At 54.5% G+C, this 26,612-nt stretch overlaps 1 protein-coding gene across 1 annotated transcript in view; it reads right to left on the reverse strand.

Moving 5' to 3' along the window:
- The window catches only part of Srcin1 (SRC kinase signaling inhibitor 1), a 53,098-nt gene that overhangs the window by 17,467 nt on the left and 9,019 nt on the right, over positions 1 to 26,612 (reverse strand). Inside the window, exons 2-12 of the mRNA XM_090350729.1 lie at positions 23,864 to 24,165; positions 20,744 to 20,842; positions 14,498 to 14,521; positions 10,633 to 10,828; positions 9,892 to 10,090; positions 9,449 to 9,542; positions 8,164 to 9,038; positions 7,173 to 7,265; positions 6,878 to 6,921; positions 6,141 to 6,328; positions 4,923 to 5,098 (exon numbers count right to left, since the gene is read on the reverse strand). Of these exons, the coding sequence (XP_090206855.1) occupies positions 4,923 to 5,098; positions 6,141 to 6,328; positions 6,878 to 6,921; positions 7,173 to 7,265; positions 8,164 to 9,038; positions 9,449 to 9,542; positions 9,892 to 10,090; positions 10,633 to 10,828; positions 14,498 to 14,521; positions 20,744 to 20,842; positions 23,864 to 24,142 (2,267 nt within the window). The 5' untranslated portion in view covers positions 24,143 to 24,165. The remainder of the gene's footprint in view (positions 1 to 4,922; positions 5,099 to 6,140; positions 6,329 to 6,877; positions 6,922 to 7,172; positions 7,266 to 8,163; positions 9,039 to 9,448; positions 9,543 to 9,891; positions 10,091 to 10,632; positions 10,829 to 14,497; positions 14,522 to 20,743; positions 20,843 to 23,863; positions 24,166 to 26,612) is intronic.

Consider the following 26,612-nt stretch of genomic DNA (forward strand, 5'->3'; position numbering starts at 1 on the left):
ATGCCCAAGTGAAATCTCATAGATAAGCCCTCCAAAGAGCTTCTTAGAGGTGCTGGGAGCCACTTAGAGGTGTCAGGAGCCATGGTGGGAGGCTCTAATTTTTATCCACATAAGTCCAAACCTCCCTCCCTGTAACCTGTAGCCTATGACTCTCATTCTGTCAAGATAGGAGCAGAGGCTGCCAGGGCAGCCTTTCAGAGTACCAGAGGCAGCTTCATGGGCCATGAGGGATCCTTTCTGGGAGACTCCTCTGGGCCAATCTACCTTTAGCTACCAGGTCCTCTGCTGCCTCCTTGGCGGGAGAACTGGGGGCTGCAAATTAGAGGTTTTCAGCTGGTTTATACAAAGCTTGTGCCATTTAAAACTCTATAACTTTCTATAATATAAACAGACCACATCACCAGCCCTTGAATTGAACCCTAAATGAATTTACCACCCTGAGGCTAAAACATGAACTCTCCAGAGTAGCCATTCAGATGGTTGAAAAAGTGGCTCTAGAGTCAGCAGATACAAACTCCAATCCAATCACAGATCTTCCTTCCCAGCAGAGAGATCTTGGGCAATTACCTAAAATTTGGATCTCAATTGTCTCACTCAAGAAATGGGGATGCTAAGTGTCCCTCCCTTGTGTGTCGCTGTGAGGATTAAATGAGCTAATGCAAATAAGCTGGTCCCTGGGAGCTGCTTGTGTTTCCTCCAGCAGCAGCTCCTTACCTGGCTTACTTCTCTTGAAACCATTCTGAACTTCTCTGGGTTCAATCTGTCCTTTTTGGGTTGTTGCTGTTAAGTCGTGGGGCTTGAACTCAGGGCCTGGGCACTGTCCCTGAACTCTTTCACTCAAAGCTAGCACTCTACCAGTTTGAGCCACAACTCTCCTTCCAGTTTTCTGGTGCTTACTTGGAGATAAGTCACTTGAACTTTCCTGCCCAGGCTGGCTTTGAATCTTGAGTCCCAGATCTCAGCCTCCAGAGTAGCTAGAATTACAGATATGTGCAACCAGTGCCTGGCTCTCTCTGTCCTTCATAATACCATGTTCTCTGCCTAGAAATTTCCATACACGTACATACATACATACATACATACATACATACATACACACACACACACACATATACACACAATTTCTACCCATGCTCAGATTGCAATGGGAAGCTCTCCTCCAGTCCCTCCACTTGGGATTTCGGGGTCTGCTTCTTGCAACCCCCACCCTGCAAACTCATGCTCCTGCTTGCTGGATTGTGCAACCTTCTGGACCTCTAGCCCCAGGCAGACAAGGTCTGTCTTCCAGATTCATCTATAATCCCCAGCACCTGGCACAGTTCCTGGTATAGAGTGGATGCCTGGTACCTAATTGCCACATGAGTAAAGAAGTAAAAGGAAGAAATGCCACCGGGAGGTCATCTCAACTTTGTACTTGAGAGGTTGACATCCCTGACCCATATGCACAACTTTACATACATTCCTGTCAGATCCCATCTGCTGACTTCCACTAAGCAATCAGGTGCAAACAACTTTTGAATCTGTCCTATCACCTAACAATATTGCTCGCGTCAAAGCTCTGTGTTAACAGCAAATCTCATCAGCAGGCCAGAGATATCTTCATCCAATAGAAGGTGAAAAGACAGAGCGGGGCAAAATCTTGGGACCAGGTTCTACCAAATCAAAAACTATCTTGTATGAAGCACTTACTACATGCCCTATGTCATACCCACCATTGATATTCATTACCTTCTTTTCACTTTAAAACAAACCCCAGAGGTGGGCACAGTCAGTACCTCTTTATACACAGACAGTAGTTACAATGCTGAACTACATTTCCCAGACTCCCTTGCAGTTAGAAGTAATCATTCAACTGAGGCTAACTCAATGAATGAGTAGAAGGGGTAGATGCTGCTTTTAGATCTGCACCCTGAGAGCTTCCTCCTTCTGGTTAAGAAGTCTAGGGAGACTTAGACAATCACAAGCCCAAAATCATACAACTGTACTCTATGGCTAAGTAGTGTACTTACATCTCTTTCCTGCTGTGTTTGGGACACTAGACTGGTCCAGGCTGGGCCACCTTTATAAAATAGTTACTCCCAAGCATCATTCTAAGGGAGAAGAAGTACTCCCTTTCTTAAGGGAAGACTCAGGTAAGCCTTTAAGAGGAAATAACATTCAACCTCAAGTGGTGTGGCCATGAGTAACAGCAAAGGGGTAGGGATAGTGATGGGGAGACAGAAGGCAAGGACCACAAAGAAGGGACTAGCCCTATACCCACCTCCAGAATCCATTAGCACCTTGGTTTTCTGGTCATCTGATCTGCTAATGTTTTAGAGCTTCTAGCTTGGGTGGAACAAGCCTGAAATCCTAGCAATTTGGGAGGCACAGATTGGAGGGATGACCAGCTAGACAAGAGAAGTTTGGGAGCCTCCATCACAGCCAATGGCTGGGACCGTAATGAGTATATTACCCCTGCTACAGCAGAGGCACAATGATTGGGCTCAGTGGCATAGACACCTGTCATCCCCAGCGACATTGGAAAGTCAAAGAGGAGGAACATAGCTCAGGCAGGGTTGGGCATAAATCAAGATCAAGGCTCAAAGCCAACCCAGTCAGGAAACTCTAAGACTCTTATCTCTACCAAACTACCACAAAAGCCAGTAATGGAGCTATGACTCAAGTGGTAGAATGATAGCTTTGAGCAAAAGCTCAAGGACAATGTCTAGGCCCTGAATTCAAGATCCAGCACTAGCACACACACACACACACACACACACACACACACACCCAACCCACCCCCACAAACCAATGTCAAAAGGTGCTGGAAACATTATTCAGCTAGGCAAGTATAATATCCCAAATTCAATCCCCAGGACTGCAAACAACAAAACAGCTGTGACTCGACTTTCCATATTCATAGTTAATCCTGGAAGAGTCAAGATGAATGGGTCAGGGCAGAATCAGCTAAATCATTTTCAGGAACAAATGCAAAATGAGAATTTTGTCCCTAATTCAAGAATTACTCAGCATTCCAAGAGGATAGTTGAGCATTAACAAAGCACAGAACTCAGAGCCCTGTGTAGGCATGCAGGTGGCATGCCTCCAAAACCAGTCCTGGGTTAGCAAAAGGCAGACTCCAGGAACCAATGGGTCTTAGCCAGCAGAGGAAGTCCCAAAAAGGAGATGTCCAGACAGAACCCAAGTGCTTGGCTAGACGGATAGCTGAGTGATCCAAGTAGCAAGATTGTGAGAAAGATGCCAGGAAAGAGGAAGGGGCAGCACAAAATAAAGCAAGAGCAAGGCTCAGCACAGGTGTAGAGTTCCTGCCAAGGGAGGATATGGGAGCTAGGCAGAGAAGACCTTCAAGGCTAGATCAGCCTACCCTCGAAAAAGAGGAAGGAGTCCATTCCAAGATGGATAATCCTGCCAGAGGCAGTTGTTTGGGGCATTGGCTCCCTCGAGTGAGCAGTCTGAGTAATGGGCTTGATAAAAGATGAGGGTGAGAAGCCTTTATGTTCCTAGAGAACTGAGACTCCCAGGAAGCCAGGGACCAGACACTCCTAATAATCAGAGCATAAAACTGCCTTTTATCTTTGCCACTTCTGCGCTTTGATATGCCTTTGAATTTCTCTTTAATGTCTCAGTAAAGTTTCTTTTGAAAACTCTCACCAGCTTCTCTGTGCAGAATGGAAAGGACAAGGAAAGGACAAAGAAGATGGATAAATGGAATTCCCCGGGGGATGGAGGGGATAGCAGCTGCAGTCTATGTGGAGATCTAGCTGTAGCTGTCACTAAGTTATACACCTCAAGGGAGGAGCATGGCTACTTCTGGATTATTTCCATGACAAGAGGGGTCCTTCCTCCATCTCATGGGACTCCTTGCTCTGTTACCTCTGACAGGTGTAAGGCCCCAGGCTCCTTCTCAAGAAAGCAATGACTCCAGATATACCTTAGAAAAGGAAATCTAGCTCTTGTGAGTAACTCTGACTCAAGTCTCCAGTCAGCCCTGACTACCCCTTATAACAATCCAGCCTTTCTCTGGAAAGAATTGCAAAACTGGACACAAACTAAGACTGAGGCACAGAGGCAGCTAGAGCATCCCTGATCTCACAGCTTCCTTGGTGCTAGAGCTGGACCCCAGGCCTCCTAGTGCTGTCCAGGGCCTATGGGGGTGCTACCATAGGGAGGAGCAGAGTCTAGACCTGGGGAAGTGAGGCTGCTTAGTCCCTGAATGGGCAGTGAAGAACAGCTTCTCCCTTCAGAAGTACTAGACGATTGATTTGTGGCCAAGCAGCCTTTTGCTAAGTTTGTACCAAAGACTGTCTTCTGTTAACCCTTCTATAGCTGAGTCTTTGGGATGGGGTGATCTCTAGTCTTACTCTGAGAACTCTAGAACCCATTATCGGCTGTGCTAAGGAAGGAAGAGGGTTTTCCTTGGTGACACCTGATCTCAGAGATCAAGGAAGGGAAAGTGGCAGCCATGGTGATTAGTCAATCAGCATCAGGTTGGGTATGGGGTGTGGGGGGAGGGGGTGTCACAACACCCTAACATTCTATTTGGGTACCAGAAGGAGCGTAAGCAGAGAGCAGAGGGAAATCCGGCAGCTGACCACGGGAGAGTAAAGCTGCAAGCCGCAGGAAGCAAGGCCATAGTAAAAGCAGGGACCACGCCAGGAAAATAATAAATAAATAAATAAACAAACAAATAAATAAATACATGGAAAGAAATCAGGACTTATGCCAGATGGTCAAAGATTTGTGGGTCACTGAGAAAAACAGGTCACAGAGCAGGAGGAAATTAGGCTTCGGAACAGGCCAACGTCACCTGGGGCTCCGAAGGAAACCAGGCTGTGGGGTCACCTAGGTCGCGCCCGAGCCCCCCCCCCCAGCCCATCCCCCCCTCCCTCCCTCCCTCCCTCCGCCGCCAGGCCCAGTCTCACTTGAGCTGCTGGGTGATGAGCTCCTCGTCGTTGAGGTAGCGCAGCCGCTCCTCCTCCACCAGGGTGCGCTGCCGCTGCAGCGGGTCCTCCTGCCGCCGCGCCGCCTCCGACACGCGCATGCTCAGCTCCGCCTCCGTGCGCTTCAGCAGCGCGCGCACCGACTCCTGGTTCTGGAGCTGCGGGGTGCAAGGGTGGACTCGTGGACCCGCGTGGGCACGAGGGAGGTGCACGGTCGGGGAAGGGCGGGCAAAGGGTGAGACTCCACCATTGAAGGCGTGGCACAATGGAGGGGTTGAGGCGATGGGCTAAATTTCGGGGAGAAACAAAGGCTGCAGAGCTCCATGGGGACCGCGGAGTGGGCAGGGTTTTCTATAGGGTGGTGCCGATGGCGCAACTGCGTGGCTGCGGCCCCGAGCAGCAACAAGAGATGGGACAACGAGGGCCAGAAGGCAGGGTTACACTCTGGAAAAGTATCCATACTGGAGGGAGTGGGGAGGGAATGTGGGGCTCGGGAAGGGAATGGCCTACCCTAGGGCCGACTGGACAGTGTGGCCACGTGGTGGTAGCTTCGAGAACCCTCCATGGGGGATTATCCTGGGATAAAAGACTCAAGCCCCACGGTGGTTTACGAAGCTGAGACACAAAGACTAAGGATGGGACCCTGCCCCAAACCCAAACAGTGGGGATGGATAGGCGAGAGCTTAGCAGTGGCCCAGATGGTAACGCTCTGCCCCCTCCTCAGCCTGTCTCTGTTCATTATCATCACCTGATGGACCCTTGGCCCCTCTCGGGGAAGGGGCACAAAGATGCCAGATTCCTGACAGGAGGCACCATCTGCCAGGCTGGACAGGGGAGACTGTCCGGGGCTCAGATAGGAGAAAGAGGGAGGGGCCTTGGGGAAAAGGGACTCTGGGGCCAGAGGAACTGGAACTGCCCTGGGAGACAGACAGGATGAGGGGGTAGCTGGGAGCTCAGGAGGGCAGTGGAAAGAAGCAGAGCTGGAGAGCAGGGCCTGAGCAAGGGGCCAGGACTTTAACCAGGCACCCAGAGGGAAGAGGGGTGGGAGGAGGGAGGCACAAAGAAAGATCAGTGTGTGATCTGGAGGGACTCCCAAAGGAGCTTGGTTTGGAAAGACATAGGGGTAGAGATGGGGTAGGACTTCTAAGAAAGAGGTGTCAAGGTGTGGCTCCCTGGAATCTCTCTGGATGGAGGAGGTACCTGGAGCTTTCGTAACTGCTGGAGTTGACCACGCAGGTCACTGGTGCTGTTCTGCAGGCCCCGTAGATGCAGCTGCATCTGCAAACGGCTGACAGCAGTGGACTGCCCTGCAGGAGTGCTGCTGGCTGAGGGTGGGGGAGGACCAGAAACTGGGGTGGCCCCACTGCTCCGGCTACCAGACCCACATGCTACAGAGAAGGACCAGGAGAATGGGAGAAAGGAGCAAAAAAAGTGTGCCTGAGAGGGGGCTAGGGCAACACCTTCTTCAATCTTGAGGCCCCCTCCCTCCAGCAGGTAGAGAGGCACATAACTCTGACTCTGTTCCTTCTTAGTGGGGGGAGCAAAACACCAGAACAGACAGGTGGCAGTGGCTCGGGCCGGTAATCCTAGCTACACAAGAGGCTGAGATCCAAGGATCTCAGTTCAGTCAGGCCAGGCACAAAAGTCCATGAGACTCTTCAATTTTTAACCACCAGAAAACCGGAAGTGGTACTGTAACTTAAATGGTACTGTGGCTGAAGAGCTTAGGGATAGGAACCAGGGCCAGAGTTCAAGCCCTATGACCCACAAAAACAAAAGCAAAAAAATAAAAAACAAAAACAGAGCAATGACATCTTGGACTAAAGATAATAAAGCCCAATGAGGCAGCTACAGCTACTGCTTGAGTTCCACTTTACAGATTCGGAAACTGAGACTCAGAGAAGAGATCAAGGACCTGGGGGGGGGGAGTCACTCACCTGCTGAGGGAGTGGCTGCGCCATTAGAGCCTTCAATCTTCTCACTGTGGCACAGGGGGAAAGAAGATGGCCATCAGGATGCCAGGCCAGGCTGGACCATCAAAGCCGAGTAGAGCCTTAGATGTCATCACCTCCAGCTCCCTGATCTTGGCACAGAGTCCCAGAGCAGGAAAAGCAGGAAAGGGACTCACCCAGGGTCACCCAGTGAGACACCGGCAAAACTGAGCCCAGGACTTAGCCCTTCTTCTTGCCCCGAGCTCAGGCACTGGCAGGGGTGTTGGAAGGGGGGACTCACCTTGGGGTCTCGGGCTCTGAGCCTCGTAGTAGGGCACTTTGCACCAGGCCTGTGAGGCTGGCGATCTGCTTCTCCATGGCCTCCATGCGCTCCCTGGGGACAAAGATGGCTCTAAGCATCCCCACCTCAGATCATGCCATACCTTCTGTTCAGTCCTCCACCCAGACCCTCAGAGGCACCAGAGGAAGCACAATTCCCTTCCAGGTAGCCAGCACACACTTCAATGCCCACAGCACCCCATTCTCACTACTGCCTCCTAGGAGGTGCCATTCTAACCTTCTTTCTCTCTACCTCCTCTAGGAAGCCATCCCAAAGACCCAGGAAATACTTCCAATCATCCAAAGGGAGTGCTTTGGGGGTTTTTGTTGTTGTTGTTTTGTTTTGTTTTAAGTGTGTCTCCCTAATAGACCAAAACAGATGCTGGATTTTCCCAACTTGATAAGAACAAGAACCCTGTGCAGGGCTGGCACAGGCCAGGAGAGAACGGCGTGAAAACGCATGCCTTCTCCCCACCTCTCCGCAGTGCTGTTCCAGGGCACAGGGTATCTCCCTGTCCCGCACTTAGTGATGGGCCAGGTCTCCCCAGCAGGAAGCTAGGCGACCTGATGGATTTCTCTCCCCCACACAACTTCCTAGCACTTCCTACCTTCACCCCAGTGGACTTCAGCGGGGCCCATGCTGGACAGCTCTCCAGCTACAAATTCGGAAGGCACTAAGCGAAGGGGGCTCGGCCAGTTCTTTGATTTTTTTACAGCAAGGTACACTGAGGCTAGCGCTCCAGGGTCCCCCATCCGGGGCCTTCTCACCAGCCCCTTCGGGATTTGCAAATGGAAGGGAAATAGCAGGCCATTTCCCTGCCCCCTCGGAGACGATCCGACCCCCGTCTCACCAAGACCCCGCTGGACTCTGCGGCCCTGAGTCGGGTCCACCGCCGTCGGGGGGTGCCTCTCCCACGCACGGACCCAGCCCCGAGGCCTCCCGGGGGCCTCACCTGGTCTCCGCGTCCTTGGCCGGCGGTGGTCCGAACCCCACCAGGGAGCGCTCCCCGGGCCCGGGGAAGAGCTCCGGGGGCGGGGCGCCCGCCGTGGAGGCGCCCCCGGCGCCGCTGCGGCTCTTGCCTCCGGGACTCTCGGCGAAGACGGAGGAGGATCCCGAATCTTTGCGGAAGGACTGGCGCACCGGGGAGCCGCGGCTGGGGGGCCCCGAGTAGGGGCTGTGCGGCGGCGGGGCCCCCCCGGGGGGCGCCGCCACGTCGGCCAGCTTCTGCGGCGAGGAGGGCGGCAGGCGGAAGCCGTAGCCGTCGCCGTAGAGCGGGCCCCCGCCGCCCGCCGCCGCCGCCTTGTACAGGGAGTCCTCCAGGTCGGACTGCAGCGCCGCGGCCGAGTAGGTGCTGAGCGAGCGCACCGAGCCGCGCTTGTACAGCCCGCCCGCGCCGGGGTAGGCGAACGGGTCTGCGGCCGCCGCCGCCGCCAGGCTCAGGCGGCCCTCGTGCAGCAGCCCGTACGGGTCGGCGTAGAGGCCCTCGCCCTTCACCAGCACCATGCCGCCCGCCTTGCCCGCCAGGTCCTCGTCCGGCTTCACGTCGCGCCGCTCCAGGATGGCGCTGGGGCTGGGGCTGACGCCCTGCGCCGCCGGGGCGCCGCCCAGCCGCTCCGCCGCGTGGTGCACCGGGCTGCCGGCGTAGGAGGGCGGCCGCCCCCCCGCGTACGAGAGGCGGGAGCGGGACGGCGAGCCCGACGGCAGCCCCGACGGCAGCCCCGACGGCAGCCCGGGAGGCGGTGAACCCGACGCCAGGTGCGGGGCGGGAGACAGGTTGTTGAGGCGCCGCGTGGGCGACGACTCCCGCGACGCGTACACCATCTCTCTCTGCGCAGAAGACAGCCCCGGAGCCCCAGGGGGGCTAATCACGAAGGGGACCCCCTCCCCCGGCCTGAGGAGCCCACACCTCTCCTCTGATTCTCAGGAAGTCCCTCCTGTACTCTGCCTCCCTTCTCTCCCGCGGCATCTGGGCTCCCTTCCCGCCAGGGCTCCCAGCACAGGGCGGGGGAGACAGATGGAGAACAGAAGAGCAACCCTCGGCCTACCCCGTAGCAGATGAGGGGAGCGACTCTGCCGTCACCCCACAATGGAGGACGGCGGCCCTTTGCTTCAGTCCCCCGGTTCCCATCTCCAGAGTTGGCCCTGGTCCCAGGTGACAGACAACTGCCCTCGCTTGGCCCGTCTGGACTCCACCTGCCCGGCCTCTCCCCGGATGCCCTGGGCACCCCCAGCCATACCCGGAGGTCTCCATTGGTGAGGTGAGAGCCGGGGAAGGCGGCGTACAGAGGCTCCTTCCTATAGATCTTGATAATACTGCGGTCCTGGATGTCTCTGGGGGAGGAAGGGGTGCAGAGGGTCACCGTGCCGCCCATCCGCCCTGCACTCGAGCAGGAAAGAGATGAGGGAACCTGGACACCCAACTCCTTCTAAGTCCCTCACCAGCGGGGCTGCCTGCCGCTGGCGCACACAGCAGCCTCCGCCCGTCCTCTCCCTCAGCCCCAGGAGCCACCTCCGGCTCAGCTCGGGTCCTGGTGGGCCAGTAGGGGTGGCGGGTTTCGCAGGGAGGGGGATGCAGGCCGAAGGAGGGTCAGGAAGACGCCAGGGAAGGGTGTCTAAGGTCCTACTGCGCAGTCGCAGTCCGGGGAAGTCTCCCACCCATCCCGCCTGGGGCCACGCCCACCGGACGTCCTCCAGCTCGTAGAAGACGTTGCGCGCCTCGTCTTTGATGAGGATGGCGGTGTTGGGCGACTTCAGCATGCCCATGGTGAGCTTCTGCGGGAACATGTGCGCGATGAGTGCGTGCAGCGTGTCCAGGCTGCTGACCTCGTGCGTGATGTGCACGCGCCGCGTCTCCTCCCCGAACTGCAGGAACAGCACCCCTGCAAAGGAGACGCGGCCCCCGCGGTCAACGCCACCACGCCGCCCTCCGGGAGAGAGCCGCCCGCCGCCGCCGCCGCCGCCGCCGCCGCGGGGAGAGCCCGGGCGGGCCTCCTGAGCTGCGCTGGTCCCGGTCCCGCAGTGGCAAGGTCTCAGGCCGGACGCCGCCCCCGAGTGCAGGTGCACCCAAGCGCTGTCCATGTCGGGGCGCCGGGTCAGCGGGCAGTCACCGCCCCCCCCCAAAAAAAACCAACGCCTGCGCAACCCCAGGCAGCTAGAGCCTGGGAAATAGATTTAGGGAAAGGATCCCCGCAGAAACAGAGGTATTTGGAAAAGATGGAAGGCTGGAAGAAGTGGGGAGGAAAGGAATAGAGGAAAAGGAGAGAGAAAAGACAGTCAGAGGTCCAGAGAGCAGGGGGCTGGTAGGGGAGGTAGATCTGTGCTGGAGGAGAAATTGAGTGATTCAGGGCCAGAGGAGAGCTAGGGAGAAGAGTGGAGGGTGGAGCTTATGGCCTGGAGGGAAGATGGACAGGTTGGCCAGTACCTGGTGAACGAAGCTTGGTCTGGCTGGCAGAGCGGGAGAGGGGCAGGCTCTGTCGGAAGCGGTTCATTCTGCTGAAACCCAGGGGTAACTCTGCCTCCGACATGGTCTCCAGCGACTCAGCCGAAGCGTATGACAGCTTGGCTGCCTGGTCTGCCAGCCCTGGCTGGGCTCCCTGAGTGTGGCGTGAGCTGCGGGTCTGCAGGGGCAGGGCAGGGTGAGATGGCATCAGCTCTGCTTTGCTTAGCCACCATCACCACATCCATCCATCCAGGCTCAGGGAGCCCCCTCCCACCTGCCAGCATCACACATACACACATTCACAGGAGAATCTCTGGGGTTCCAGACTCATGGGGTAGCAGCAGGTAAATTTCCCCACCTCTTGGAGCCTTAGCCTCCCCAGGACACCCCAGCAGGAAAGCAATGGGCAAATGAGTCAGGTACCCTGGGAAGCCAGACAAGAAGCACCTGAGCAGGAGCCCTGGGCATGCCTGCTATTTTAAGCCAGCAAAGAACAACAACACAAATTTGTCACCGAGGTGAACGGCAGAATCGTTGAGCAAATTGGGACATTAGTTCCAGACATTAATTAAACGGCGGGTTTGTGAGCGGCGAAAATTTTTCTTCATAGAGTTCAGAGGGTTGGGGGTGGGCTAGGAAGCTGGGGCCCAGGGAGAAAGCAGAGTGATGGAAGGCCCCCAGGGTCCCTGTGGTGGAAGTTGAGGGTCCTTACAGAACTGAGTAGTGAGAATGTCCTTGAGTTAGAGTGGCTAGAACAACTTTCCTAAACCCCAGCCAGCTGGGCCCCAGCATCAGGCAGACAGCTTGCAGACTACACACAGTGAACACATGAATACATGCACAGGGACCAGGCTTGCTCACACAGCCAGCACTGCCCAGCATGACAACACCCTGCCTGCTCTTTAGCTGAGGGTAGCCACTGGCTAGGGTTGGGAAGGGTGTCACAGGACAGCTTGACTGCTGTCTCATGGGAGGAGGCCATGTCGCTCACCACAGTCTCAACTGTACTTCCAAGAGCCTATTTTTGACTCAAGCCTGGGGCTGTTACTCAGACCACAGCACCTGCCTTTAGGCCCCAATATCTCCCCCTAATACCTAGTTGTTATACATAAACTGAATTATATCTTAAACAGTAAGATGATGTACATGTTTTATATATATGTGTATATATATATATTTACTGTCAGAAAAAAGAGCATGCTACCCAATAGTATTTTTCTATAAAATAAATTACTTTTAACAATACCAGAAAAACCACTAACATTGGCTATATTACATCCAGGATGAGAAAGAGCTTCCCCTTTTCTTTTTTTCATTTTCTACATTTTCTATACAAAATTAAGTGGATTTTGCACAATCAGAATATATTACTTTCATAATTAAAAAAAGACAACAGTAAAAGTATCTCTAGAAAGGCATAATTTATTCTCCTCTTCAGCTCCCTCTTTCCTCAAATCCTGATTAACCCCTAATTAATCTCCATTTTCCTATTAGCCCAGTGTACTGTTCCAATTAAATTATAACTCTCAAAAGAGAAAGCATCTTCCTCAGATGGGCAGTATGCCCAGCTGTCTCGAAACTGTCCTTGAAGGCTTGGGGGCATGAAGGTCAGATTCGAGGGTTAGCAAGAGCCTTCCAGCCTCCAGCACAGTATCTTGACCAGTGGATGAGCATGGATCTTGGGAAGAAGCAAGGCAGTGTAAGAATTGGGCTCATTTGAGGGATCTTTGCCCAAACTTACACCCCATGGCTCAGCTCTAAGCTGGCCACTAGGCCATGCCTTCACCTCCCTCCTCTCCCTCCCCCACTTCTTTCTCTCTCACCTTCAGCCCCAGTGAAGCCACAGTTGGGGATCTCTGTAACAGTGTTGTTGGGAGTCAGGGCTGGGCTGAGGGGCATGAGGTTGCCAGGCAACTGAAAGGTCAGCATTTGCCAGGCTGGGTGGATGATGGACTACAGAATGAGGCAGCTCACAAGTAGAAAAAGTAGGAGGGGCCACCAGGCCAGGTTAGGAGCACAAGTGAGACAACAGGAAAATTGGAACAGGCAGAATGAAGGGGGCTGAGTCTCTGCGGGTGGTTGGCTGCAGAAGAAGGAGCCCCAGGAGGTCAGAGGGCTACATCCCCTTTACTGCTTGTCCCTGCTTCCATCCAAGCCCCACAGACATACTGCCATCCTCATAGCATCTACACAAAGCCCTCCCAAGGAGAGGCAGAGACTGGGAGCTCTGCTCTCTGCTCTCCATCTCTAGGCAGAAGAAAGTAAGACAAGTTAGAAAAACTTCACAACCAATAGGGAGAAAGCAAGAGAAGGAAATAGTGTCCCAAGCAGAGCTTCCAAGGATAAGAAGGAGGTTGTCCTGGGCAGCAGTGAGCACTGCCAGGACCTGAGCTTCCCAAGAATAGTCTATGGACTGGAGCAGAAGCACCCAGGTGCTTTTCAACACCCTCTTCCAGGACTTCACATTCATGAAATCAGTCTCTGTGGACTGAAGCCTGTGATTAAGGATTATTTAAAAGCAGATTCCTAAGATGATGTTGGTGTCGAAGTGTTAGATCAGCATCCATGATCCTGACAGCTGATGTATTTAGGTCCTGGTAAGCTTGCTGTAGAGGAGTTGACACTGCCCAGGACATACATTTTGTCATCTTTTCAGTCTTTACAATAATTCTATGATGTAGACACTGATCCACTTTAGGGAAGAAAAATCAAGGCCCAGGGAATTATGTAAATTGCCCCCTAGATCACCAAGCTAGTTAACAGTAGATGGAATTCCCCATCAAACTGTCCAGCTTGCAGGCCTGTGCATTTAACATCACTGTCTTTCACCTCCTCCAGAGGCTGGCCTGACACGAGGATTCTAGGGTCCATGAGGCTCTGACTCAAGCACTCCTTGCATGGTTCTGGAAGAACATGTGCAAACAAGACACTTGGTGTGTCTTAATGGAGGCCTCGCACACCCTCTCATGAGGCCTGGCACTCTAAGAGCCAAAGACTCCAGGAAACAAAAAGCAGTCTAACCAGAAAAGAGAGATAAAGAGTCTAAGGGGACCCCCCCAGGGGGTCAACAGAATGTCCAGCTCACCAGCTCTGAATTACATAAATTTTTCAGGAGGAGATAAGGTTAGGCACAAACTCTAAGTCTGGCCCTCTATGTTGACAAAGGTTTAAGGGTGCAAGACTAGGAATGGTCATTCCTGGAACCAATCAGCTCCCCTATGACAAAGAGCAAAATAAAGAAGTCACAGGACTTTGCCCAGGGAAGTGAATTTTGTTGTTGTTGTTAGTTGTAGGGCTTGAACTCAGGGTCCAGGTGCTGTCCCTGAGCTCTTTTGCTCAAGGTTAGTGTTCTACCACTTTGAGCCACGGCACCACTTCTGTTTTTCTGGTGATTAATTGGAGATAAGAGTCTGACAGGCCTTCCTGCCCAGGCTGGTTTTGAACTGTGATCCTGAGACCATAGCCTCCCTGAGTAACTAAGATTACAGGCATGAGCCACCAGGGCCTAGCTGGGAACAGATCCTAAAATCGAAAATGAAATGAAATCCTGGATTTAAGTCCCTATCCCAGCCAGCATTCTCTCAGCTTTTCTCCTTCCAAAAGGCCCCTAGTGAGCTAAGCTTCTACAGTCCAGGTGTCCACCAGGACCTTATTCTGGATCCACAAGTCTCTGGCAGGTGAACCCAGACTATCCCAAAGCAGCAGCCACAGCCAACAGCCCTGGGTCCACCTCCCACATCACAGGGGACCCGTGCAGATGCACACCCAGTGCAAAGCATGTGCAGGGGAGAGGCAGGGAGGGGCAGCACATGCAATTGTCATGGAAGCAGAAGCATCACACACTGACCTTGAAACTCCAGTAGTTTGGCTGCTGATGGAAATAAGAGAAGAGATGGTTATGAGGAGGTAAGGTGCAGGTTAGAGACCCTTGGAGAACTCAGCCTTGTTCCGTGGCCCTCCGCCCCACTCCCGAAAGCAGGAAGGAGGGAATGCCCATGTCGTTTTCTAGGAAGTATGTCTCATTCTCTACTGAGACCCCAACATCCTGGTGCTCTCAGGATGGACAGGTTCCTAGTCTCCTGGATGTCAGATGCAGAGGGAAGGTAAGAAAGAACATTCCAGATGTTTTCAAGCCACATTCTAGCTATAGTAACTGTTGTAGGAAACCTACAGCTAGGGTGAAAAAAAAGCATAGATGACTGTAGTGCAGGGAGCCCACAAGACAGTTAAAAGAAGGGAAGAATTCATGTGGGCTGTGAGGCCAGAGAGATGGCACCTGGTTAGAGGATGCCAAGGAAATTTTTCCAGAAAAGACAGCATTTGAGCTGGGTCTTAAAAATGGAGTAGCTGGAGACTGGAAGGGAAAGGGACAGCATAGGAGAGGAGCCTGGGGCAGGCCAGCAGAAAGAGGGAGGAAGTATAGTCTGCAGACCGGTGAGGATGCAAAGGCCCTGAGGCAGGACACTGAGAAAAATGCAAGGTTCCTAATTTAACTAGGTGGGAGACACACTAATGGGGCAGAGTAGGATCAGAACAGGACCTCAACACTGGGCCTGAGGGCAGGGAGTGGAAGAGAATGGCTGAGTTTTTGCCCAGGGCAAGCAGGCCTGTGTGCCAGGAGGGGTTTGGATTGTGGAGAAAGTGGATACCAGTGGCCTCCCTGCACTGGGCAAGGATGGAGAGCAATGAGCAGCAAAAGGAGGTAGGTGCCTGGGAGACAGTGCAATGCCTGGAGCTGGCAAGCTAATGGAGGAGGGTTCTAAGAGGGGAGGGAACTGATTCCTCCCCCTCATTCACAGTCACCCAGGGCTGCCCTGCCTTCCCTAGAGACCAGAAGGCCCTTCCAGATGGCCAGGGACAAGGAAGGAGCGGTCCTGCGGGCACGCTGGTTCTTGGCAAAGCTGAGGGCATCCTGCTGACCGGTGCCAGCCTCAGCGGGACAGAGGCAGCAGATGGCCTGGCCCTGGGGTGCCTGGCACAAACAGACAAGATTCCCTAGGCCTCAGCATCACTGGCAGAGGAGAGGGACATTAGGAGACGTCCCTGAAGGAGGAAGGACATGAAGCTAGGGTTGCCTGTGCCACTGGAATGCTTGTGTGGCAAGAAGTTGCAGAACCACCAAATACAGGCTTAGCAGAGGCACCCCACTGACACTGGGCTGGTGGTGAACTAAAGAAGTTGACTTCCCCAGCCCCCAAGCCACAGCTAGCATTTCCTCCACAGTGCTGACTTTAAAAGATGGAAGAAAAGCAGTCACCAGGCAGAAGAAGGGGACACAAAGCATGTCCCCAGCCATTGCCTGCACTAACCAAGGACTTCAGCCCAAGGAGAGAGGCCATGGTGGACCCTGGCTGAGTTGCTTGTGGCCTTGGAAGGGAGGGGAAACAAAGGGAGTGGACACATAAGGGGCTGCAGAAAAGGGCGGAAGACGCTGGAAGGTTTATGATGAGAGCCAGCATCTGCAGACCTGGAGTGGTACACGGCTCTGAGAGTATGCCTTGTCCCTCGTCCATCCCTACCACCACCTGAGGCTCAGGAAAGGGACACAGGGGCCACGCACAGCTCCCTGGAACACTGAGCTTTCCACACATGGACACACGGACTCTTGGATATATCCTTACAAAAAGGACATCACAAACACATTGAGAGCAAGAACACCCAACCCACCAAGGCACACAGCATGTAGAGAGAAGCTGTGAGAAACGGACCTAGAAACAAACAGCAACTCAGAGGCATCCATTCAGAAACCACTCCCCCACCTCAATGCACACCAAGATCTCCAGGACTGTGACTCAGTCACACAGACTCACAGGCAGATACTCCCAAGTCGCTGAACACAGATAGAAACATGGATACCTTCCCCTCCCCCCACCACATACACATAACATGAGCTCATGGCCTCACAGAAAAAGTTCTTAATCCCTACTAGCTGTCCAGGGAGCCTCTGACCACCTTAGCCACTATGTCCCAAGACATGATGTTTCACAGAGGTGACCTCATGAATCAAGAGGCAGGTGGTCCATCCCCAGTCCTGCACAGTGGACTCAGGGTACCTTGTACCCATCACCTGGATCCCCTGCGATCCTCGAGACAGAGGCAAACCCTGGCCATGACGACCTTGCTTGGAGTCCTAAGCCTGCCTACACCCACTGGGTAGACACCTGGGAGGAACAGGTCACAAATAGGCCCAAGGGAAAGGCTGTGGTCACATCAGTGTTCCAAGTCAGCCTAGCACCAGGATAAGGTACAGAAGGAAGAGGAGTGTGCTCTGTGAACTGGATGGATGGATGGATGGATGATGGATGGATGGATGGATGAGTGAGTGATGCTAAGACATCCCAGGACTTGCGTCTCCGAACCTCAGAATGCCTTTGAAGTAATTCCTCTTTCCTTTGCCCAGTGTCCAAAAAGCGGGGGAAAAGAATTCTCTTTCAACCAGACCCACCAGAAATGAGGCACAGTTTCCTGGCAACCACTATCCTTGGAGAAGGAAGAGGCCTCTGAGACCAACCATCCTCTTGTCTCTTTCCAGGAGTCAACCCTTGGGACAAACCTGGGTGACTGAGATCAGAGGCCTCTCCCCTCTTCTCCAAGGGGACACTCCCAGTCATTCTTCACCCAAGTTCCAGTCCCCCCTTTCTGGGTTATCTCTTCCTCCTGCTGTACTCAACACAGAGTCTGGTATATTGCAGGCCCTGAACAAATGGATGGTAAGAAATAAATGCCAACAAAATAAGATCAGCCCACAGGGGAGGGGTGGTTCTGAATACTCAGCCTGGCCCTCTTCCCTCCATCTCCATCTACTGGCACAAGTCTTCTGGGCTCATTCCCTGGGAATCTCCCTGCACAAGCCCCTGGAGGGAAGGCAGAGGGCAGGAGGGCCTCTGGGGTCCTTTTGCTCACCACCCCAGGGGGAAGAGGGGGGGAAACAAAACCAACAACACAAAAACTGTAACACCAAGGCCAAGCTATGCCTTCTCCTACACTGGGGAAGGGTCTGGCCTTCCCAGAACTACGGGAGAAGGTAAAAAAAGAAAAGGGCTGTAAAGGCCATGCCTGGAGCAAAGCTGCAAAGAAGAGTCTTACAGGAGCTGGAGCGAACTGACAGGGTACGAGGAGGGGAATATGGAAGCCAGCCATGCCTCGGAATGGGGATGTCATCCGTGGGGGAGGGGACTTCTGCAGCCACCCGGGAAAGCGAACTAACTCCCTGAAGAGCAGGGGCCCCAACCCTCTCCCCCTCCCCAGCCACTGGCCTGGGGCTTCAGTCCCTCCCCCTGCTACAGCTGGGCCGAGTCCTGCACTCCAGGCAGTGGGAGGGGCGGGACCGAGCCCCTTCAGTGAGCTTAGCCCAATGGGGGGGTCCTCCCCGCACCTCCCTAGGGCCACCATCCTCCGTGGGGTAGGTGAGTGCGTGACCCCTCCTTGACCCCGAGCCCCACGACCACCCGCCCTCCAGGGAAAAAAAGACAGCCATTGGGTCCGCACCCCCAGCTCCTTAATGCGACTCCGCCAGCTGGGCGCACACACCCACCTCTCAGCTCCGGTGAACGCGAGCCCTCCAAAACGGGCGTCCCTAAGCTTGGGGGTTCGCAGCGCCCCCGCCCCGCGCGCACGCGCGACCCTCCCTCCCTCGCCCCCCCGCCCCCCGCGCCAGGCCGACCCCGGTTCGCGCCCGCCGGCGCGGCGCGCAGAGGGGGTGCGCTTGCTGCAGGAGCGGCGCGGGGGCGAGGGTGCACCCCGGGAAGGTCATGACTCTCTGAGGCCGGGGGGGGGGGGCTACGACGGGGGGAGGGGCATGCCGCATTTTGGGGGTGGGGGCTGGCCCCCATGGAAAGCACCTGATGTGGTGGGGGAAAGGGAGGGGGGCGTTGCGGGGAGACCCGCAATGACGGCGCAGCCCCCCGCCCTCCAACCCTGAACCGCCCCTCGGTGCTCCGAAGCCGAACCCCAAGTCCGTGTCCCCGCCCCGCGCAGACCCGGCTCCCAGAGCTGCTTCCCCACCCCACCCCACCCCCAACCTTACCTGCGGCTACAGGTGTAAGCGCGGGGCCCCCAGCCCCGATCCCCCGTCGGGCGGGGGAAGGGAGAGCGGCCCCCTACGCCCACCGCCCGGGCTCTCCCCTCCCCGGCAGCCTTCGCCACCGCCGATGCCCTTTGCTGCAATGCGAGAGCCGCCGCGGCCGCCGCCACCGCCACCGAGCCGGCCCGGGCCCCGGTCGCCCCGGTAACCACGACTCCACCTGGCGCTGCGCGGCGCGCCCGCCGCCGCCGTGCACATCGCCCTCCCCGGCCCCCTCCCCGGCGCGGCCCCGCCGGCGCAGCCCCGCCGAGCGGCGGCCGAGGCTGGTGGCTGCGTCGCCGCGGTCACCCGATACGCCGGCCCGCCGCCCGGACTCGGGTTGCAGCAGGAGGGAGGGAGGTTAGACAGCCCAGAGGAAGGCAGGGGGAGGGGCTGTGGCTTGCTGGAACCACCGGATCTCTTCCCAGGGTCCTCCTCACTGCCTCCACCCACACGGGTGGATCCACCGCCTGCACCTTCAGAGCCCACGACCCACCCCCCCTCGCCAGGGTCTCGGCCCTGCACCTTTGCCCTTTTCATTCTTCCCTGACTGAATTCCCAGCTGAGTCTGGAAGGCGGAGACTGCTTAAGTTTTCTGGATGGCTCTGATCTTGCCTTGCTGGGGGACTGTGGCCCCTTGCTAAATGTCTCCGACTTTACAGAAAGAAACCTCGGCGTTATCCTCGGAGACAAAGAGGGGGTTAAGCTCCAAGTATCAAGTTAATACCAAGATCCTGCACACAGCCTGAGCGAAGTTTCCTCTCCCCATTAGAACAGAAGACAGCTGTGGACAGACCATAACTGAGACCACAGAGTCCAGCCTCACTCACATCAGTCACCCCAACCCTTCCCCTCCCTTGGTTGTTCCTCTGGGGAACCCCAAACACCTTCACACACTGCACCCTGTTTTCTGCCTCATTGACAGCCTAGTCCCAACCACTTTGGTCTCCACAGCACACTTGCTCTCACTCAAGACAAGTGTGTTGCACTTGTCCTCCAGTCTTGGGAAAAGACACATCCTTATTCCAGAGTTGGGCCAAGTTGGGGCTGTAGTGGGCTCTGTGCCCTGTAAGTCATGCTAAATGTGTCAGTAGATTACTAGAGTTGAGTTATGCCCAATTCAAAACGCCTGCACTGTAGAGGCTTGTCATTTCCTGAGTGGCCACAACGACCATTCATTTACTTGTCCTTGAAAAAGTCAAACCTTGCCACCCTTGGGTGCATGAGGATCTGGACAGCATACACTGGATTTGCTGCTCCCACTCTTCCCCACACATGTACAAGATCAACCTCCCCTAGCTGAGACCTTCCCAGGTTGTCCTCTCCCATTGCAACTCTCACTCCCTGGTCCCATCTCCCTGATTGGACAATAAATACCCTGAGAAACTCAGCTCCTACATCTTGTCTAAGCATGCCACTGTCTCTGCTGACATCTATCTTTCCATCAGGCACACTGAGGTTTGGTGAGGAACTGGGTAATCAACTCAGAACCAAAGGCTATATACCCCAATTTTTTTTAAATGGAGATTAAACCTTGACATAGCAAGAAGAGAGGGAGAAAGACATCATGTAGCACTTCCTGGTCAGAAGACAGGGGAAGGTTGAGTGTGTTCAGAAATGGAAGAGTAGGATGTGAATGGGGGGTGGGGAGGGATAAGATGATCTCAGTGTGGGGGGAGGGGCAGAGTAAAGAATAAGAAGCTCCCGAAAAGCCATGGAGCAAGACAGAAGTTCCCCTGTTTAAAGGAGATTCTTGTATATATGCAAATGTTTTAAACCAGGGAATTGTCCCTCAAAAAGTCTGTTCCTTCAAACCAACTAGGTTTGGGGAAGTAGCCATAGGTAAGCAATTAGACAATAGGGGGTGGGGATGTGAGTAGAGGGCATAGGAAGTCTCCTGAAAATAGGGGTTCCTACATAAAAGGAAAGGGATGCAAAATAATTCTCAGTGTCCCCCTTCCAAAAAAAAAAGCCTTCCCAAAGCCAAGCTCCAGCATGGATTTGGGGTCGGGGTGGAGGTGGGTGACTCACCTGGGCCGGCTGGCCAGCCCCGGAGGGGGCGGAGTCGCCATGGAGGTGGGAGCAGAGGGAGCTGAGGAGGCACACAGGGTCCACGGTCCAGCCACCAACCTGTGTGTGTGAAGCCAGGGACACCCCATTAGGGGGAGCGGGCAGGAGCCGCTGGGGGGCTGGGATAGGATAGGCAGGGGCATTCCTGAGCCTTGGCACAATAGAGGGACAATGGGTCTCTCATACGAGCTGGGTCTCCAGAGCCTGGGTCATTTCTGGGTGTCTGTCCTTCCTCTCTGGCAGGGTAGAGTCTTCCCTATATAAGACCCTGACATCCTGATCACCAGCTCCTCCCTGGTAAGGGCCTTCTCACTCCTCATTATGTATGTCCCCTTCACCCTCACAGACACGGGGACCACTGAGCAAGACAGGCTCACCCCAGTTATCTGTATAGACAGCGTATCCTTCTTCCATGTCATCTTGGTGGATGTGTCTTCCTTCTACTCCAAGGCCATCTGCTCTGATTTCCCCAGAATTTGCTTGTTCCCTGTGGCCTTCTGTCCTGCCTCTCCGTTGCTCCTTTCCTCACTCAAGTACTTGGCAAGCCAGTGCCATGCTCTGGCACCAGTTACTTCATGGCAACTGAATAGGCCCTGGTGGGTGTCTGCTACTCACCCTCTGAGGGAGTGAATGGATTCACGACAGAGGAAAGGAATGAACGTGTGATGGGGTTGTGCTTGTGTTCATTCCCTGAGTATTTGCAGAGTACTTACTGAATGTTTACCAGCCAAACTCCTTATGCCAGCAGCCTTTGAGGCTGGAAACATCTTCCCTTCCAAGCCTACCACCTTTTGAAGCTGCTACCTATTTTCGGCTTTTTCCAGCTACCCCTCCCTGGACAGCTCCAGTTCCTCACCACTCCAGTCTGTCTACCCTCTGAAAATTACCCTCTACTTCACTATACCCCAACATGAGCACTCGGCACCAACTGGACCCACAGCTCCTTACCAGGCCCAATGACCCATCATTTCAACTTCTGAAGTCCAGATCACTCTCCTGCCAGCTCCTCCTTCAGGGGCCTTTCTCCTGCTCCCTAATCATCACAGGCTTCCTTCTCTTCTTAGACTCCATTAGACCTAGATGGTGCTTAGTCTCAGATCTCACATCCCATGTCCATATCTGCCTCAACTATGCTCAGGTCTCCCAGCAGTGGTCCCTCTGGAGTCTAGCACTGCACATCTGGTGTCTAGCCCCACCCACTCCTTACATTCTGCTTTGCCTTCCCATATGCATCCTTTCCCTTCTGTTTTTCTCCAAGGCACTGACATCTCCCTGTCCCCATCCCCATATTTTCCCCAATCATTGCTGCCTAAAGCTTAGCCTCTTCTCCCAAACCCCTAGAGATTCTTTCTCCCCTCCTCCTGCTTCCAGCTCCCCAAGCACCACAGACCCCTCGCCTATCTCCAGACCCTACCTTCCAGCCCTGCTTTGTCAACTGGTCCCACAAGTCTCCCTCCCACGCTGTTCTGCACCAGCCAGAGGGTAACACTCCCAACATCCAAGTCTGGGTTCATGAAGACTCCACCCCCTTCTAAACATTCTCCTCCTCTGCCTGTTCAAATCCCACAGTCTTTCTAGGCCTTGTTTGTGTAGGTACCTTTCCCTTCTGGGAGCTTTCTGAGCAGGCCTTTTCACCTGATGTCCCCGCCCCTCAATCCCTCCCAAAGGGCTGCATCTCTTAATAACAGAATTTAAGCATCCTTTCTCTCCAGTTAGTAGTATTCATGGCAAATGTCCTTAGCTGGGAAGAAAGGATGACATTTGATGACAAATTCCCCTGTCCTACCCTCCCCCTGAGCCAGAGCACACAGAAGGAACCCCCTGAAGGGGTCCCTGAGGACCAAGGCGATACTCTCCTCTCTCAACTCCTCCTAGTCCCACCCTGGACGATGTTCCCAGGACTCTGGGGCTAGGAAAAGGCAAAAGCCAGACAGAACAGGAGATGATATCAGGGGGATGGACAGGATACAAGAAATGTGCCAATGGCTGGGAGTCTGACCTAGTGGTAGAGTGCTTGCCTAGCATGCACGAAGCCCTGGGTTCAATTCCCTGGAACCACATACACAGAAAAAGTCAGAAGTGGTGATGTGGCTCAAGTGGCACAGTGCTAGCCTTGAGCAAAAAGTGTCCAAGGACAGTGCCCAGGCCCTGAGTTCAAGCTCCAGAACAGGAAAAAAAAAAAAAAAAAAAAAGAACCAATGTCCCAGTCACATCCACTACTACCTGGAAAAGGGAGCAGCATCCGACACCCCAAAAATGTGAGTGAAAAGATGCTGATGGGATTTACTACCATTCATTTGTTCTGTCTCCCAAAGGGGACAATGTCAGAGTCCTAGCAGCCACTACACCAGCAACCATTAAGGCACACCCCACCCTTCCCCGATACAGGATTGAAGGCAGAATACTAGTAGTCACAGCTGAGAATACTAGCGGTCATAGCTGAGAATACTAGCGGTCACAGCTGAGAATACTAGCGGTCATAGCTGAGAATACTAGTGGTCATAGCTGAGAATACTAGCGGTCACTGCTGAGAATACTAGCAGTCATAGCTGAGAAGCTCACGCTTGTGTAGAGGGGTACATTCAGGGCACATCAGCATGTGGATAAGATCGAACAGGAAGCACCCATATGAAGAGACAGGTTCTGGTCTGCCCCCCTCCCTCTCACAACCTTCCTGATGGCACCAGAGAGCCAAGGCGCTGGGCATAGAGAAGGAGGGGTGGCCAGATCAGAGAGGAAAGAGCTCTAAGAGACCCCAATTCTGGACTCTGTCCTTGCAAGAACTAGGAACAGGTCAGACTCAGCCTAACGAATCAGGCTCCTGAGGCCTCCGGTCCAAGCTCCCCAACCCCACCACTGGGTACAACCTCGGTGCAGCAGGTCGGGCCCCCAAAGCTGCCCCTTCCCTCCCTGCCAAGGGCTCCTCTAGGACAGACACACCTTCCTGCACTTGTACCCAAGCAGCCTGGGACCAACTCCAGGTGCTCCAAATTCCAGGTGAGCACAAGAGGCTTGGAACCTGAGCCCCACCTGCCTCCCCAGCCCCCCCCCCCCCCCCCCCCCCCCCCCCCCCCCGCTCACCTGCTCGCGCATGCGGTCCTGCTGGCCCCGCAGGGCCAGGGCGTGCTGCGGGTACTTGCTCTTCAGGTGGTCCATGAAGGCATCCCGCTTGCGGTCGGCATCCGCCTTCTGGAGCCCGCTGAGCGCCTCCAGGCTCTGGGCAGCGATCACCGTGTGTCGCCGCTCAGACGTGTGCACCAGCCCCACGTTGGAGAAGCGCCGGCCCCCGCTGCCCCCGCCGCCCCCGCCCCCCAGGGTCCGGTACTCCCTCGGGTACTCGGCATCGTCCGCAGACAGCATGGGGGGGCTGCTCCGCTCGGGATCTGCGAGAGGGGAGAGGGGCGCGGTGGGTCATGGCGCGTCCGGCCTGGCGCGGCCCAGCCTCCACCCGGGATCCTGAAGGAGCACAGAGGTTTCTGGGGTGTCACCCTAAACCGGGCTGCCAGGTGGAAAGTGCGCCTGGGGCCCCCCCGGGGAGGGCTGGGGAGCAAAGCCAGGAAGCAGCCTGCTCCTCCTCCGGGGGTCTGGGGCCTGTCACTGCGGGTGTGCTGTCCTTCAGAGCAGGGAAAGGGGTGCGTAAATAAAGGGCGCAGGAAGGCATCCCGGACACCTCTCCAGAACATTCTCTAATGTGGCCTTCGCCTCCTCCCTCAGACTGGCCTGTCCAGTGCATGGAGCCTTAGACTGAGGCGGTCATGGAAAGGAATCAGGAGGCAGGAGGGAATGAGGCCAGAGTCCTCTGGGGAACTTCTCAAGGGGATGGAGGACCAGGGTCTAGGACAAGGGACAGCTCTCTCTTCTCCCCAGACAGACAGATGGACAAGAGAGGTTGGTCACAGAAAGAACAGTGAGAGATGGGTTAAAGACAAACTTACAGAAGAAAGCAGACAGAACAGCTTGAGCCCTGCCCCTCCCATCTCCCCTCCCCTTCTTCTTCCCAACACAGGCAGGTTCCAGGCCCATAAGAGACTCACAGAGGACAAAGGACAGTGCGAAATGAGGAAAAATTAAAAAGGCCGGGGGTTGAGGTCTCCATACAAAGCTCTGAACCCCTTCAGAAATACCCAAATACCAACCAGCCACTTCCCTCCCTCCAGGCTTTCCCAGGCCTAGCCCTGCTGTTCTCCACCCTCTAGCCAATCCTCACCCCTTGGGGGCTGGAGGCCTGGCTGGGGGCCCACCTTAACCATATCTCTAGGCATGATGCATAGATTTGCCTTTGCTCTCTCTCAGAATTGTCACTCCCACTGGAATAAACAATCTGCTGGGGTCTCCCCCACCATCATCAACCTGAGTGGCACACCCCAAATAACTCCTAGAACTGGAGCATCAGGCTCTGCCAACCAGGCATATCCTCTACCACCTGACACCAGGGGGTCCTTGAAGAGTGGGTTCTCAGCACCTTCTTTCCTCCACAAGCCATGGTTTGCCAGGCCTGCTATCAGGTCATAGTCATCACCCCTTGCCCAACCACAGATGAAAAGAAGAGCCAGCTTGGTTCCAAGGACAGACACACATGTGCATGCACGTGCGCGCACGCGCGCACGCGCACACGCTCACACACACACACACGCGCGCGAGCACACACACACACACACACATGTACCCTGGGCTGAGGCTGGAGCAGGCACATCTGACATCTGGAGAACAGAGGATCGTGAACCTTCCACCAAGACCATAGAGAGTAGATACCATGGACACTACTCTCCAGAGCCTTTCTATCACCTCCATGGCCTGAGAGCCCCCAACTCTCCTGTGGTATGGGTATTAGTGTAACCCCCTTTTCAGAAATGGCTGCTGAGGTTCCAAAGCCCAGTGACAAGCCCAAAGCCACAAGTGATGCAGAACTGCTTTGACCCTCGTGCTCATTAGGTTTGCATGGCCATGCTTCCTCTGACAGACGACGATTGACGATTGTTTATTGAGTGGAGCGGGCTCTGACCAGCAGCACCACACAGCACCACACTGCGTGGGCTTGCTTGTTTACCTGCTCCTGGTCTCCCCATCACATCTGCTAATCTGGAGTTGCTCCTCTCTTCCCAAGTATTCTTCTCTCTCCCCTAGTCACCGTTCTCTGCTCTCTCCCTAGTCACCATCCCCAAAGTGAGATCCACATACAGAGCTGACTTTGAGAGAGCCATTGTGTTTAATTTCAATTCATACCTGTGTTTTCATAAGGGTTAGATCAAATCCCAATGAGAAGTCAAACCACTGGCTTCATTGTTCTTAGGGATGGCAGTGAGATAAGGTCTCCCCTCAAATGTTTTTAAGTTCAAAGTGAGTTGAATTAACAAAAACAAACAAATAAACAAACAAAAAACCTGCAACTGGACAGGGTGGCTTATGTCTGTCATCCTAGATAGATATCTGAGGATCATGGTTCAAAGCCAGCCCAGACAAATCCATCAGTAAAAAAAATTAATCAGTGAAAGTATCTCAAATGGTAAAAGCACCAGCCTTCAGTGAAAATACTAAGCAAGAGCACAAGGCTCACTAAGCGTGGTGGCTCACACCTGTAATCCTAGCTACTCAGGAGGCTGAGATCTGAGCCAGCCTGGGCACTAAAGTCCATGAGACTCTTTATCTCCAATTAACTACTAGAAAACCGGAAATGGCTCTGTGGCTAAAGGGGTAGGATGGTAGTCTTGAGCTGAAGAGCTCAGGAACTTTCCCTGGCCCAGAATTCAAGCCCTGACCAAAAAAAAAAAGCACAAGGCTCTGAATTCAAGCCACAGTACCAGCACAAAAACAAAGAAAAATAGGGGCCAGG

This window comes from Megascapheus bottae, chromosome 17, assembly GCF_031878675.1.
Source record: "Megascapheus bottae isolate mThoBot1 chromosome 17, mThoBot2.hap1, whole genome shotgun sequence".
In the NCBI taxonomy this organism is placed as follows: Eukaryota; Metazoa; Chordata; class Mammalia; order Rodentia; family Geomyidae; genus Megascapheus; species Megascapheus bottae.